Source organism: Notamacropus eugenii, chromosome 4 (assembly GCF_028372415.1).
Source record: "Notamacropus eugenii isolate mMacEug1 chromosome 4, mMacEug1.pri_v2, whole genome shotgun sequence".
In the NCBI taxonomy this organism is placed as follows: domain Eukaryota; kingdom Metazoa; phylum Chordata; class Mammalia; order Diprotodontia; family Macropodidae; genus Notamacropus; species Notamacropus eugenii.
In genome coordinates this window covers 431422251-431438523 of record NC_092875.1, presented here as the reverse complement: position 1 = coordinate 431438523, position 16273 = coordinate 431422251, and the positions used below count along the sequence as shown (strand labels likewise).

At 38.7% G+C, this 16273-nt stretch overlaps 1 protein-coding gene and 1 long non-coding RNA gene across 4 annotated transcripts in view; one reads left to right on the top strand and one right to left on the bottom strand.

Annotated features, from left to right (window-relative positions):
* Positions 1 to 14704, top strand: part of LOC140501883 (uncharacterized) — a 227347-nt gene extending 212643 nt beyond the window's left edge. Inside the window, exons 4-5 of the long non-coding RNA XR_011966402.1 lie at positions 8167 to 8281; positions 10202 to 14704. This is a non-coding gene — a long non-coding RNA (uncharacterized lncRNA). The remainder of the gene's footprint in view (positions 1 to 8166; positions 8282 to 10201) is intronic.
* ALPK2 (alpha kinase 2) overlaps positions 1 to 14808 on the bottom strand; it is a 151611-nt gene extending 136803 nt beyond the window's left edge. For all 3 annotated transcript variants that reach the window (XM_072605946.1, XM_072605948.1, XM_072605947.1), the window contains exons 1-2: positions 14700 to 14808; positions 10038 to 10155 (exon numbers count right to left, since the gene is read on the bottom strand). In XM_072605946.1, coding sequence (XP_072462047.1) covers positions 10038 to 10155; positions 14700 to 14808 — 227 coding nt within the window. The remainder of the gene's footprint in view (positions 1 to 10037; positions 10156 to 14699) is intronic.
* Between the last annotated feature and the right edge of the window lie 1465 nt (positions 14809 to 16273).

Sequence of the window (16273 nt, the reverse complement as noted above, 5' to 3'; positions counted from 1 at the left end):
TAGGGTGGCTATTAAGATGTGGTTGGGATGGAGTTAGGGTGAGGGAAGAAGGTGGGCAGAAGGAAAAGCAAGGTGGGCTAGCCCAGGAAGAAGTTCTAATAGCCCCTGCTTTAGCACACTATTCTTCCTAGTTAGTTAATCATTGTTATGTGGCTGAAAGAGTCTAGGCGATGATAGTACTCTGGGACAAAGACTTGGTTGCTCTATCAACTAGCTCTACCAACTAGGCACAGTTCTGGAGAGAGCAGACAATGGTAAAATCTAAAGCAGAAAGGAAGCAGGAACATAGTAGAAGAGAAAAACTTTTATTTCTTTCTCTTTCCTATGTCCTGGAGGATTAATTTCTTTTAATCTGGTTAACAAATCAATTAGATTAATCACAGTTACCAAAAAATTTGAAAAACAAATGAATAAAAGACATTCAAAAAATTCCTAAAGCTGTTACCATCATCAGGCATAAAAGATCAATACATAGATATTCTGTTATCAAACCAATTCGATCACTTCTGTTTTACTTACTTATCAACATACAGGTAAATGTAGTTATTATCTTTTATTTTTGAAGATGGTGTTACCAATAAAATATGATGAAATATGTAATGAATTGGAGGCAGCTCAATAATAGGAACAAGGATCCTTGAGTCCTGGTCCCTCCTTTGTCCCTCCCTGCCTCTACTTCTCTGTGACATTGTGCCTTGTAATCCTTTGGGCTCATAGAAGATTAGAGCCAGAAGGGATCTTGAAGATAATCTAATCAAGTTCTCTAATTTTATAGATGAAGAAACAGCCTCAGAGAGATGAAGTGATTTGCCTTACATTATACAACTAATAAGTAGCTTTGGATCTTGGCTCCCTTGTTGTTGTTTTTTTTAATTGTATTGATTTTATTCTGAACTTAAGAAATAAAACAAATGTTTCCATGACATAGAATAGGAGAAAAAACATGATTGCACACAAAATTGCAAATCTATTATGTACCATTTGTTTTCCTTTTAAATATACATTAGAGTCATACTGCAAATTTCTTTTTTCTTCCCTCCCCCTCCCCCTGCCCTGGAGGTGGCTACCATTAGACACAAATATATGTATATATGTATGTATGTGTGTGCATGTATATACATATATGTATATATATACATATATATAAACACATATGTGTGAAACCATTCTATACGTACATCTATTTATCAGTTCTTTCCCTGGATGCAGATAGCATTTTTCTTCATAGTTCCTTTGTAATTAATTTGGGTACTTACATTAGTCAAAATGACTTAGAGTGAGCAGGTTGGGTTAGATCATCTCCAAGAGCCCCTTCCACCACTGGGGGAAACAACATGGTATAGCAGAAAGAGAGAGAGAGAGATTCAGAGCCAGAGGACCTGGGGGCCAACATTCTTTTCTACATCTGTAAGACTTTAGGAAAGTCACTTCATTTCTCTGGGCCTCAATTTTCTCATCTTTAAAATAACAGGTTTTGGGGGTAACTAGGTGGCCCTGGAGTCAGGAGAGCCTGAGTTCTAATACGGCCTCAGACATCACTTAACCCCTATTGCCTCACAAAAAACCCAAACAAAAAACAAGAAAAAAAACTGTTTTCATTCTAAATCTATAACCCTACCGATCAAGTATTAATTAAGTATCTACTATGTGCCATGCCTGTGCTGGGTGTCCAGGATACAAAAACAAACAAACAAAAAGCAGTTTCTGCTCTCAAGAAGTTACATTCTACTGGGGGAAACAACATGTACACATGTAAGGATATATAATGGACACAAGATAATTTTGTGATAGGAGGCATGAGAAGCTAAGGAGTTACAGAGCCACCCCATGTAGAAGGGAACCCTTGAGTTGGGCTTTGAAACAAATTAGGGAACCTTGTGATCATTTCTATTAACTTCTATCTGTCTCAGTTTCCTCAATGTTGAAATGGAAATAATAATAGCACCCACCTCCCAGGCTTGTTGTGAGGATCAAATGAGATAAGATTTGTAAAGCACTTAGCACAGTATTTGGCATATAATGGGCACTTAATGAATATTTTCTTCCTTCCTTCCTTCCTTCCTTCCTTCCTTCCTTCCTTCCTTCCTTCCTTCCTTCCTTCCTTCCTTCCTTCCTTCCTTCCTTCCTTTCCTTCTTTCTATTATAATTCCCCATTTATTGTCTTCAGAAAGTGTCAGCTATCTCTTGACAGCAGAATTTGAGTTGGAGAGCTCCCCATAAAGGTCCCTCTTTCACACTACCCAGTGGATTTGGGAGCATTTTTTAATTGCTGCAGACAGGCAGAGAATATAAACAAAATAGTTTGTTAGGCCTTCTTTCATAAACAGAATCCTATAATTAGTGTCAGCAGAGGAATGCAGTCACAATCAATGCCTTTGCTTGACCTGGTTTTCTGCTGCCAACAGTAAATCTCTGGTTCCTGACTGGCTCCTCTTTGACATCTCAACAAGGTCAACTCTTCAGGCCTCAATTCTAGCGCTCCTTTGTTGAACAAGGCCAAGTAGAACTGAGGGCAGAGTGAAAACAACCAGTGATTCAGAACTGGCAAGGAGATATATCTTATTGGGAAAAGGCATGTAAGGGATGTCCTGCTTCAGAGGAGAAGCCACAGCAAGGAGACTGGGGAGAAGGGAGGTGATCAGGGGGAAAAAAATTTTATATATATGTATGTATATATATATATATACACACATATATATACATATATATGTGTATATATATATACATATATATATACACATATATATGTATATACACACATACATCCTCACAGTCAACATTAAGAAGTCTAAGAGTTCAAACATTGGCAGGGATTGTCAAACTCATCGATGTTGAATCGATGTCCTTGAATAATGACAATTTCAAAAGAGATTTTAACGTTACATTTATGTCCTCAAAATCCCTTTTGAACAGCAATAACCTCTGAAAGTGGTCGATTGGCACCATGGGAGCAGGTGGAATCCAATAGAAAATTTAATTCAAATCATAGGTTAAGAACTGGAAGGGGCCTTAGAGGCCATTTTCTTTGCTTTATTGGACTGAAGAGACTAAGGCCGGAAGAGATGAAGTGATTTACCAAAGGTCACCGCAGCAATAAGTAACAGAGCCAGGATTCAGACCTAGGACCTTTGACGTTTTGCGCCATACAGCATCCCTTATGTCTTCTTAGATTTTGACTGTCACACTCAGTAGATTTTCCCCCATTTCTATCTCTGCTGTGTTCATTATAACCTTAGAATTTGGGGGCATTATCTCTAGCAAAGAAAAAGTCTCAGCCTAATTGAGAGCCAGTATCCACAGTCAAAGTCCCATCTTGGGGTTTTAAAGTTCATCTATAATAGGTTCAAATCCAAGAGCCTCTGGAAGTCCCTTTCTTTGCCAGTCTGAGCCTACAAGCCACTCTTTTGTCCCTAGCATTTTGTTACAGTTTTGGCCAGGAGCAAAACAAAATTTACATGAAATGACGTAGGCCTCTTCTGACATTTACTCTGTTTCACACAAGGAAGACTCATGGAATTGAATTAGATTCTTCATATTCACCTTCATAATTGTTCTTTCCACATGTCCCACCTGCACATCCAGATCTTTGGACTCTGCTTTAATTCTCTTTGGCTCCTCTACAGGAATTTCTAACACCACATCATCGCCTGAATCAATTTCAGCAGTCTTTCTCCAGACTTGACTGTGCTTGACTGCTTCTTCCCGTAAGGTGTGGGAAGCAACCTAAGTCCTATCAATCAACCAATCACTCAATCAACCAAAAAGCATTTATTTATTAATTCTCTTTCCTGGTAGACTTTCAGCTCTGTAAAGGAAGACTTTGTTTTTTGTTTATTTTTTTATCCCTTCCCCTCTCCCCCATGGCTCTTAAAGAAGTAGCACTCCACAGTCTTCAAATAATCAGGTAGGTTCCAGTTCCAAATCTTTACTAGTGTGCTGTGTGACCTTAATGAAATCACTTAGCCTCTCTAGACCTCACAGATATGTCTGTCCCCCATGCTTTCTTCTTACCTCTACCTCATGAAATCCCTAGCTTCCTTCAAGGCACAGCTCAAGCACCACATGGTACCTAAAGCCTTTCCTGATGGACCTCTACCACCAAGATGCTAATACCTTCTCCCTAAAAAAAAGGAATTGTTTTTTATTGTGTATATATGTGATTTTTTTTTACTTATCTGTGTTCATATAGTTTCACCCTCAATAGAACATATCTTGAGGGAAAGGACTGTTTTGTATTTTATCTTTGTAGCTTTTTCAATGAATCTGTGAAATAAGAAAGTGAACTTGCTTATGGGAGATGCTTAAAATATACTTGGATAATGAATGAATGAATCTTTTACATTCTCTTCTAGTATCAACAGGAAAATCTGATTCTGTAGTTCTAAAGTAGGTCTGAAACCTGGATCAGCCTTGGGACTACCCTCAGAAGACCCCTAGGGTCAGTATGGTAAAATAAGGTATTTCTACTCAGTCCAACATGGAATCTGCCTGCTTGCTCTGAGGCACAAGGCACCTGTTTGGGTACTTTTGCCTTCCTCAGCCTACTCCTATTTTGTCCCAGAAGGGACATCACCATTAGGCTATTAGCAGCTACGGGAGCCTTCCCATCTCCTGGTACAGATGAGTAAGCACTAAGAATGAGCAGGCAGGCCCAGAATCACCCTTATGTATAGCCAGACATAGGCTCCTGCCTGGCTCCTCCCTCCCAGTCATTGACTGTAGAGATGCTCACCTCCTTAAGCACGACTATAAGTGTGATGACTGACAAGTTCCCAGCAGCCGACTTACCACCCTGGGGACTCATAGGGCAGGTCAGAAGTAGGGAACTCATTCAAGAAACCTTGCAGCCAGGAGGCTTTCCCAAATATCACCTTCATTACTCAACACTTCAAGGTGATTCTTTGAGCCAAGGATACTTATGAAACTTTATTGCTCCAGACAGAGACAGCCTGATTTATTGAGGGTTTTTTGGGGGGAGAAGGACAAGCCAGAGAGGGAAAAAAGAAGCTACCAAACTAAGTTGAATTTCTTCCCTTCAACTTACCCATTTTTCTTCCTCCTAAAAACTGTACCCTGACTCTGTGCGTGGATTCAATATATAATATTTGGAATTTTTTTGAAGTGGAAATGACGTTCTGTCCTTTGTATGTCTGCCAACAATTAGATGGAAATTTTAAGATTTTAGTCCCCCATTTATATTTGTTCCATCCAATTCAATTCAACAACCATTTAATATTGTCCACCAAGCTACCCATACTCAATGCATCCATCCTACTTGTGACTGACAATTACCATAAGCCTGTGAGTTAACTGACCAGGGTTGGGGTGCAGCAGCCACATATATACATATATGTATATATACATACATATATATGCATACACATACATACATGTATATGTATATATGGAAACTGAGGGTCCAAAAGGTCACACAGTTAGAAAGTATTAGAGGTAGGATGAAAGTAACTGGTGGCAACAATTTCTATTTAGGGGCCAAGTGTCCTCAGAGACACTTGGTCATGATCTTCACTGGTCCCCAAATGGATCAGGCCATGACTTCAGCCCAGAAGGCCAATACTCACAAATTTGGCTAACCCATCGTAGACACAAACTAAACCTACATCAGAGTGTTTGAGAAGCTTTCAAAACATTTGCACAACACGGACAGGGCTCTATACACAACTTGCATCTTAACTGAGCAGTTTAAAAGTAATTCTAATTTTCATAAGACTCCTTAAAATAAGCAAGAACCTGGTCAGTGATAGACTGGCAACTGACTATTCTAGAGGCCAGTGCAAGGACATGAAGAATATCATTACTGCCAGCAAAAGTAAGCATTGACTAAGTTCTTACTATGTGTAAGGTACTGTATGAGCTACTCGGGACTTAAAAAGGTTTAGAATACAATCCCATAAGAAATTTCTAATCACTGGGGAAGGTAGAATTGGTTCAGAATTATAGACACAGATTTAAATCTAGAAGACATTAAAAGTCATCTAGCTCAACCCTTTCATTTACAGACAGGAAACTAAGACTGGGAACGGTTAAGTGATTTGGCCAAGATCACAGAAGCGTAACTAACAGAGCTTAGATCTGAACCTTCTAGATTCCCCCCCCCCAAAAAAACTACATATACATTATAGGTGCATATACATATGTGTATGTATGCACATATATGTATATTGTATACATATACACATATCTGTATATGTGCTTATAGATAAGATAAATGATAATACATGGTGTTATAGGGCAAGTGTAGGGAGGGAGTTATAGGGCAGGGAGTAGATAAGTACTAGAGGAAATGAGAGGATGGGGCAATTATAGTGAGCTTGTCAAAGAAAGCTTCATGGAAAAGAAAGAACTTAAAGAAGGATGTGAGTTGTATCTTAAAGACCACATAAGACTTGGATAAATAGGAAGGAAGAGGGAGGACAATCCAAGCAGGGGGAGTGGGATGAGCAAAGCAATGGAGATGACTATGTTTATTGTATTACATATTCCTAAGGTGATATGATGTGATGGAAAAATTTGCCCTGTACAAAAGGGAAAATAAAGCTAAAAAGGAAAGTTGAAGCTAGATTGTGGAGAACTCTAAATGCCAGACTAGTTATGGACTTTATTCTTCAAGCTGTAAGGAGACATTGAATGTTTTTAAGCATGAGAGTCACATAATCAGAGTCAGTCATACCCTTAGAAGGATTTACCAGGCTGTGGTGCCTATAATGGACTGGAAGGTGAAGAGTCAAGCAGAAAAATCCCAGAAGTCACATGGGAGGCAGAAGGGTCTAACAGAAAGATTACTAAACTTGGAGACTCAGGATCTGAATGCTAGATCTGCTATTTATTACCTGGGTAAGCTTTGGCAAGCCCCTTAACTTCTCTGAGCCCTCGTTTCCTCATCTGTAAAATGAAGCAGTTGAACTCCATGAATTCTAAGGTCCCTTTAGGTTTAGAATCTAAACCTATGTATGATCCAATGAATAACTTCTATTTAAAGCATAAAATCATAAATGAGTTTAAACTAAGTAGAGACAGTGTAGATTAGAAAAAGTAAAGACATAGAGATTGAGAATTAAAGAAGTAACAAAAAAGAGATTTTTTTCCCCATCAGTCTTGAACAGAAATGACCAGGTTGGGGGTGTTACCAGATATATTATTTATCCTTTGACTCACCTGGATTGCCTTTGAAACTTGTCTTGTGATGTCTGCTGAAGTTTACAACCCCTTTAGTCAAGTCATGTTAATGAAAAAATTATATGCCTGTTTTTAATGCAATGTTCATACATACGCTTAAAGTTGGTAGGGGTTCAAAAAGGATGCTTTATTCCCAAATGGAGCAAACCTTCCTGTTATTTTGCCCTCCTATCTTTTTCAAGCTTCTGCTGCTAGTGATTCCTTGACCTGAAATAACATAGCACAGATCACTGAGCTCCCCCTGGGGGAGATGAGGAAGATTAGGGAGACGCAGCTCTCTCTCTTTCTCTCTCTCGCTCTCGCTCTCGCTCTCGCTCTCGCTCTCCCTCTCTCTCCTCTCTCTCTCTCTCTCTCTCTCTCTCTCTCTCTCTCTCTCTCTCTCTCTCTCTCTCTCTCTCTCTCTCTCTCCATCTCTCTTTTTTGTTTCTCTATTTCAACTTCTTTGTCTGTGTCTCTGTCTTTCTGTTTCTGTCTCTTTGTACAGCTCTTTGTCTCCACTTCTCTCATATTTCTGCTTGTCTCTGTGTTTGTCTCCTTCTGTTTCTCCTCCACCCCCAACCCATTCCTTCCCTTCCTCCCTCCCTCCTACCCGCCTTGTGATTTGCTCAGGGACCTGACTGGTCCCTCTGACAAGTCCATCTGCTTTCCCTGCTGTTGCCATAAACCGTGTTATTTTTCTTAGTGAAGTTTGGTTGGGTTTTTAAAAGTCAAAATAAACTTATTTGCTGTAAGAATGGGTGTAACCTTTTAGGTGTGGGTTCCTGTTTTCTCTTGATTTTTATCTGCTGCATTACTGCCTTGTTCTATATTGTATTTGCATAATCCACAGTCTTTCTTTCACTTTGATAGAAAATGTTTATGATTTTTCCCATTCCTTCTCCTTCTCAATAGATCTGCACCCCCTTTCCCTGAAAGAAAGTTAATAAAACTATAAAGTATACTTTAATAGTTATTCTTGATTTAATATAGAAAGAGAAGAAGGAAGAGGAAAGGGAAGATAATAAGAAAGAAAAAGGAAGGAAAGAAGGAAGCTAGCTTTCTATAAAATAACTCCATCTAGCTTCCTTCCTGCCCACCTCAATGTGTAAGTACAAAGATCATATAAGTATTGATTAGTCTCACCAAATGTACCTGGTCTAGCTAAATGAAAGGGGAAAGCATGAAGAAAACCAAGAAGGGAGGATTGGGGGAAGGAGGGCCTAGGGGAAGAGAAGGTAGGGTGGAAAATAAATATTGCTTCATTGCCTTTTGAAACAGAGAAAGTTTTAGAGATTAGACTTCTCAAAACAAGTAACAGGCCTTGAGAAAACCAGAAATAGGACCTCCTAACATCTGGAAGAGCTCAAAATAAATGACCTGAAGAGGAAACACTTATAGATAAAGAAAAGAATTTTTTTCTTTGGGGCGCTATGAGGCTAATCTTGTGATTTGTGGTTTACTGATAATGGCAAGAAAAGGCAAAGAGGTCAACCTTTTAATTAATGACTAGCAAACGGTCTTTGAAAGGCATTTGTATGCCTTTCAAATAATTCACTTTCAGAACTGTCACTCATCCAACATTTCAGCATAAATGAAACTACTTTATTAAAAAATGTTTAGGTAGTAAAGTATCAAAACTTCAAAGTTCTTTTTGGTATATGTGCAATAATTCAACCTTGAATTTTATATAGCAGATTTCTTCCAAAGTATTTAAAATACCCTTTTCACATCTATTGCCCTATCCATTCCATCATCAGTTATATTTTCTCAGTGGCAGGCCAAGAGTTTGGAAACGGCTTATTCAGTTATGAGAAATTTAAATCCATTAGGGAAAAAAGTTGCAGTTCATTATAAGTCCAGCACACCTAACAAGTTTCTCTGAAAAGTTTCTATAACTAATTTCCCTTCTTGTTTCTTACCACAATGCTGCAACTTTCCACTTCAGGAACCTTCAGTACTCCCTGATTCTTTTCTACCTCAATACGCTGCCATTAAGTAGAATTGTCTCTCCTTCCTGTTGGTCTAGTCCCACTGTGTAAGTGACACATAATTTAAAAATAATGCGTTGGATTTTAAAATGTCATTCCACTGACACACAAGCTATCTAGGCCAAAACTTAAAATGAACATTTCTTGGGTTTTGACAACATTGGAACCAATCAATCAGAAAGTATTTACTGAGTGCCTGCTATCTACTTGGGCTATAAGACTTCCACCCTATTGAGTACATCATACAGCTAGAAGGGACTTTAGAGTTCATGGAATACAATTACCTCATGGTACAGATAAAGAAACTGAGGCCTGGAGAGGTTAAGTGACATCCAAGATCACATAGGTATTAAGTAGCAATTTTGGAATTTGAACTTGGGTCCTCTAACTCCAAATCCAGAGCTCTTTCTACCATACCACAAAAAAAAACAAAAAACAGAATTTACAGGACAGAGTCAGTAACAAAAGATAAGAAAGTGATGATGGGTTGTGACCTGGATCATTGGATGGAGTAATCCACATTGGCAAAATTACAGATTTACCAAACTATTGAAGCACCAGTAAATTATCACTAGTTACCTAACATCTTAATCTCTCTCTCCTCTCAGAGAAATATCTTGATCAGCCTGGATAAAAATTCCTTACAGTCCTCAAGTTGTAATATCATTGATCAAGTTACTCAGAAGAACCAAGGAAATTTTAAGTAGCTTTACTAATACCAGCAATGGGAAGGAAGTCAATCCTCTGAAATTGTGATTCAGCAAGGACATAAAGACCATTTTTCTGACCTTGCTTCCAGGTGTTCCCGGTAGCCAACACATGACAGAATATAGATTTTGTTAATAAACAGTATGCAGAGAGACAGTCACTTACCTATATAAATGTAACATGTGGATATACTGATTCTCCAAGATTTCATAATTGGAAATGAGGTTTGACTCACTAATAGCATGGCCATTTTTATACCAAGTTACCTGTGGCTTTGGTTGACCTGGTAACATAGAAATAAGAACATTACTTTTCTTTTCTTTAAACAGATATTCTAGAAAAAATTAAAAAATCTGTTGAGCTGTGATCACACTGAATAGCCCTGGGAACAGCATGGACCGTACCATATAGCAGTAAGTTGTATGTATAAGCAGTAAGTATAGTTGACGTCTTCAACATAAGTTAGCTTCTAGTGGAGATTAAGGGGATGACTGAGAAAAGAGTAAAACAGGTTCTACAAATATCATTTTGCTTTAAAGGAACCAGGAATTAAGGAATCCTGCTGTCATTCTTGATGTAATTGCCAGAAATTCATCACTGGCCTAATCTATGCTTTTCTCCCCCTCATGAGTTCATTGGTCAGTAATGCTGACTGTGTGGCTATAGAGAAACCCTGGAACTTCCAACCTGTGGGTTCTTTCCCACTTTCATGAAACTTTTAGGTTGGGCTATTATTTGGGTAAAGCTATGCAAAGGGGATCTTTTTGTTTTTGGTTTTGTTTTTGACTCAACTCCGTCTCAGGGAAAAATCCTTAAAGGTGTTGCAACAAGGAAAAAAAAAGTATCAGGACTTTGAAATGTCTGGTCATCTTAAATTCACTTCCAGAATCTGCTTATAATCCTTTCATATCACGTATCTAGGAATTTTTGGCTGACGGTACCTGCTATCATTAAAGATAGTGATTCTTATCCTTCTAAGGACATTTAAGAAGAAAAAAAAATAAAAGGAGGGTGAGGGAGACCACAAGATAAAGGCAGCAAGGATATGTACAAAGAAGAGATTGGAGAGTTTGCAGCTCTTTCATTCATTTTTAGTTTTCCTGGCCTTAGCTCTAATGGGTGCTGCCTGACTGCCCCCTCTGAGCATGCTATGAATGTCCTTCCTGGCAGATGAGACAAATTCCTCCTCAATGGCTTGTCTCTTCAGGTAGGAGCCTGAGTAAGTGATCTGCTGAGTGAGAGGCAGACAAGCTGGCAGGCCAGGACATGACTTTCCCCTGGGCTCTTGCTATGGGTATGACTTCTATGGTCACCTCATCTAAGCAAATGATTAAACAAATAGGAATTGCTTCTTTGTGATTGTTTCCATCCATTAGAGAAGCTGAGCCCAATTTGGGCCTTAGAGTCATATGACCCTTCTTTACCCCTTTGCCTTACGGTTACCTTTCAATCAGTTTTTATTATCCTCATTTCTGTGATTCATTTCTTTTTCTTTTCAATGTAATTCATATAAAGCAAGTTTTTGAAGGCAGAGCTCACTTTATTAAGTCTATACAGGATGATATTAAGTTTAAAAGCATAAGACAGATTTGGACCAAATGTAGAAAAATAATTACTTTGTCAGGACACCAGAACCATACCTAGTACACAGCAAATTGCTTGGGGGCACAATCACAGATTGGGGAGTAAAAATAATAAAAGTAAGATATAAATGGGACTTCCCTGTATTGTCAGGAACTCACTGAGATACAAGCACATCCCTTTCTTGAATAGGCTTGGATAGGCTGGACCCACCTGTAGACTATATATTGAAAACCATCACCTTAGACCCTGATAGTCACCAAGTAACTTGATAATTTCAGTTCTTAGATGGGAGAGAATAAAGATAATGGAGGGAAAGTCTAATCTGTAGGGTTCTGTAACATTTAGGCTCTCTAGACAGCACTGAAAAGTCTGTTCTGAGTATGAAGAAGGGCTAAGAAATATCTAGGTTTTTGCCTCTATCTCTGTCTGTCTTACCATAGATGTGATGAGTACAGGAAGAGGGGGGTGAGACCCCCCCCAAAGACAGGGGGACCAGGGGCAGGTCACCTGGAAGGAATTCATGAACTCAAGCATTATTGAGGTCAACATAAAGATTTATTATGCTTTTCTATGGGCAAGGGTTCTTAGGGAACCTACAACCTTAGGGGGTACAGGTAAATTTTATATAGGATATTCTACAGTGAAGTAGGTGCCAAATATGCTAACTAGGTGATTCAGGGTAGGATTAGGGAGTGGTTAAGGAGTGGTTGGTTCTTAAAGGAACATGTACTTTTGGTATCTACTGCTCAGGTATTTTACCTGGAGTTCATAGCGAAATAGACCAAGAGGGAACTACCTGGAGGTGTGGTTTTAGGTCTGAAATGTCACTAAATCAACTAATGGTCAAGGCTGGCTCAGAAATACCAGGTTACTCTCATCAATGTCTTGTTAGACAAGATAAATGTAAGGAAGTATACATATGTCTAAGTCTAGGATACATGTGATTGGTCAATGAATAGTAAATGTCGTTATGACCAAGTGCACAGCCCATTCAGTTAGTATACAGCTGGTTCAGACTAATAAATTCTATAGGTGCAACTGGCTACTGTGTCAGGAAGGGAGATAGCGGTTGTTGCTGGGGCAGGTTGTATCCTTGGACTGGGGAGAAACTGCCTGGGATAGTGTTTTGAGGCTAGGGAGAAATGTGATTTTTAAAGAGAAATGTGATTTCGGTACATGCACCCAAGCACTCCATCAGATGCATAATCTAAAAACAGAGCATATCCCATGGAATCACCTAAGCAAAGCCATCCCACAACTCTGCCAAAGACAGGCCTATAGCATAACCTTTGCTGAGAAAGTACAGGCTGTTGTATCTGTTCTGTTCCTCTCTTCCAATTAAATATATAAGATGTAGATTAAGGGATGAATACCAAAAAAGGTTCAAGTCATAGATTTAGAGTCAAAAGACCTGGTCCAGGTATCCAAAGTGCTATGTGGCCTTGGGCAAGTTATGTGACTTTTCTGATTCGTGGTTTCTTCAACTGTAAAATGAGAATCATAATACTTTCTTTCCCCTTACACATCGTTCTAACCTACTTTAAGCTTGCAAGCTTGATATTGTTTTATATAGATACGGTATTGCGAGCTCTGGCTTCAATACTTTAAAAGAGAAGAGAAAGAAAGAAAGGGATGAGAAGGAAGTGGAGGGTAAAGAAGGCTTGAAGGAGAAAGAAACATGAACCAGACAAAAATGAGACTAATAACAGACTGAAAGGTAAGTATAACTAAGCTGTAATTGGATCAGCTCTATCTCAGAGTAGAAGAAATCTTGTGATTTCTCAAAGTAACAACTGATTCACAGAATTGTTAAAAGGATCAGATTAAATCACTTATAGAAAGAACTCTAGAAAATAGGCTCTTCACTTGGAGGTCAGGGAATTTTTTTTTATTATTTTAACAACTATTTCAGCACAATTTTTGTAAACATATGCATTTTATTTTTATAAGCATTTTAAAACATTATTATGAAGTGTCCATAAACTTCATCTGACTGCCAAAAGGACCTGTGATATAGAAAAAGATCTTTAGTCCATTGGAAAAAACTAGTGAAACAGGAAATCAGGAACCCTAGATTCTCATGGCAGCTCAGTCATTTACCAGACTTGTGAAGTTGACCATGGCATTGAACCTCTTGGTGTCTCAATTTCCCTATGTGTAAATTAAGAGGGTTGTATTTGGTCACCTTTAAGAGTCCCTTCAGATCTGATAGTCTATAATTCTATTTAAAAGTAAATAAGTGTTATTACTTCCTATTTATATCCAAGAAGGTAAATGAAGGGCACCTTCTTGCCCATTAAATGAGATAGAATGGTTGACTAATTTATATCAATTTTAGTTTATTTTATTAAAAAATGAGCATAATCACAAAGGGTATTACTATATTGTCAGCTTAATTACTCTTCCATTTGCCAATAAGCCAGACCTTTTGCTTCTCCTCTATTCATAGATTTCTCAAGTTTTATCCATTTCTCTATTGATTTGTTTTTGTTTTTTGCAAGAGGGCAAACAGGGAGAAGGAAATTAATTTAAAAAGTCATACTAGTTGATGACTGCTCTGGTAAGGAACAAAAAAAGGTAGGAACTGAGGAAAGAGATCCAGAATATCATCCAAACAAAGTATTTTGAATTAACTGTGAGTTTCAGGTATCTACACTAGCTGCCATTAAGACTGGATCAGTGGAGGCAATAATGTGAGAGGGCAACAAAACTCAGGTTAAATGCAATGGATTCTATTGTTCTCGTACCTTCAGATTTAAAGCATCTACCATGCTTTTCTGTGAACAATCAGGAAACTACAAAAGTGGAAATTTACTCATGCTATCAGTTGCAATCTTGCCCTTAGGCAGTTTTACCTGGCAAGGGTGAGGTTGAGCTTTTACATAGGGACTGCTAAGCCCCAAGTACTGTGCTGAGCATTTTTTACAAATACTATCTCCTTTGATCCTTACAACTACTCTGATAGATGGGTGCTGTTATTAAGTAAACTGAGGCAAATAGAGGTTAAATGACTTGCCCAGGTTAATATATAGCCACTTTGGAGGGAGGGTAGATAAAGTTTCTTCTATAGTTTGGGAGGACTTTCTATCTTATCAAAAATGTTGCATCAGTAAAAAGTTTTCCTCATAAGAAGCAGCATCGGCAAGCATGCTGGATTAAAACATGAACAAAACATAGATGACAAAGAACAAAAGGCCTTTTCTGCAATAAGGTTTCGAATGCTGATTGGCCAGTGATGATTACCAGATATTGTGCAGCGGAGTACAAGATCTGACTTCTCAGGAACCTTTTGAGAAGGCAAAGTTGATAGGAAACAGAGAGGACTCCTCAAGGCCAGCTCAGAGTCTGTCATCCTTTCATTCCACGTAAATCTGGGGAATAAAGTCTTATTTGTTAATGATTCTTCATACTAAAATTTGAGAAATATTCAAATTTGCGTGATTAAGGAGACAATAGCTCTATCCCCTCTGTGTTACTTGGGGAAAGCATCTCTGTTGGGTAATGGACATTCATAGGGATAGGTGAGCTTCCCTAAAGTCAAAGTTAGTAAGTCAATCAGCATTTCTTAAGTGCCTACTGCACACCAGGCACTGTGCTAATCATACTAGCACAAGGGTACTTCCTGTGGGCCAAATTAGACCTTCCACCTGTTTTTGTACAAACCTCCAGCTGAGAATGGTTTTCCCCACTCTTGGACTCACAAGATCTATGAGTAGACACAACTAAGATGGAGAGGAAAAAATTGGTGGAAACAAGATGAAGGAATTCACCAGAGACCAGCAGTCTATTCTATACTGAAACATATCTTCTCTGTTTCTGTCTCCAGTACGTTGCTCTTGTGCTAATCTTCCTGATGCATGATCTGGATCATGGAACTGCTTTGCTCAAAAACTTTTGATGGCCTCCTCTTACCTAATGAATACAGTATAAACTCTTTATCCTAGTATTCAAGACTGTCCAAAGGCTCCAAACTACCTGTCTAGCTCTATTTCATACTTGTCCCCAATTTGAACTACTCCTATTCCCTATGCTTATTCCAATGTATGTTTCCTATTTTAGGGTCTTTGATCATTTATATCAAATGAGATAATATTTGTAAAGTGCTTAAGCACAACATCTGGCACATAGTAGGTGTTGATAAATATTAGCTATTATTAGCAGCTAGGTGGCCTAGTGGATAGAGTGCAAGTTCGATTTAGAAAGACTCATCTTTCTGAGTTCATATCTGGCCTCAGACACTTATTAGCTGTGTGACCCTGGGCAAGTCACTTAACTCTGTTTACCTCAGTCCTTTTCATCTGTAAAATGAGCTGGAGAAGGAAGTGGCTGCTCTAGGATCTTTGCCAAGGAAGCTCCAAATAGGGTCACAAAGGATCAGACATGACTGAAAAATGCCTGAGCATCAACAACAGCTAAGCTATTATTATTATCAGGAGCAGCACATCGTGTTCTGCAAGTACAGAAGTATTATCTCTGTCTGTAGAGATTCATCGTTGTCTTTAAGTCTCACCTCAGATTCTCTCTCCTCCATAAACCAGCTCCCTCCCAGTGGCCCTGAAAATGACCCGTTCCTTCTCTAACATCTTGTAGCACGTTGAATCTCTCCTACATGCTTATGACATCTTGTAGCACGTTGAATCTCTCCTACATGCTTATGACATTCTCTCTTGTGTTACAGTTACCCTGTGTATGCACTTTATCCTGGAACATGCACACACATACACACACACTTCACACCCATTAGTAGCTTATAAGATCCTTAAGGGCAGTGTCTGTCTACCATGATGTGGAGCTAGAAGCCCTCAGTTTGGAGCCAG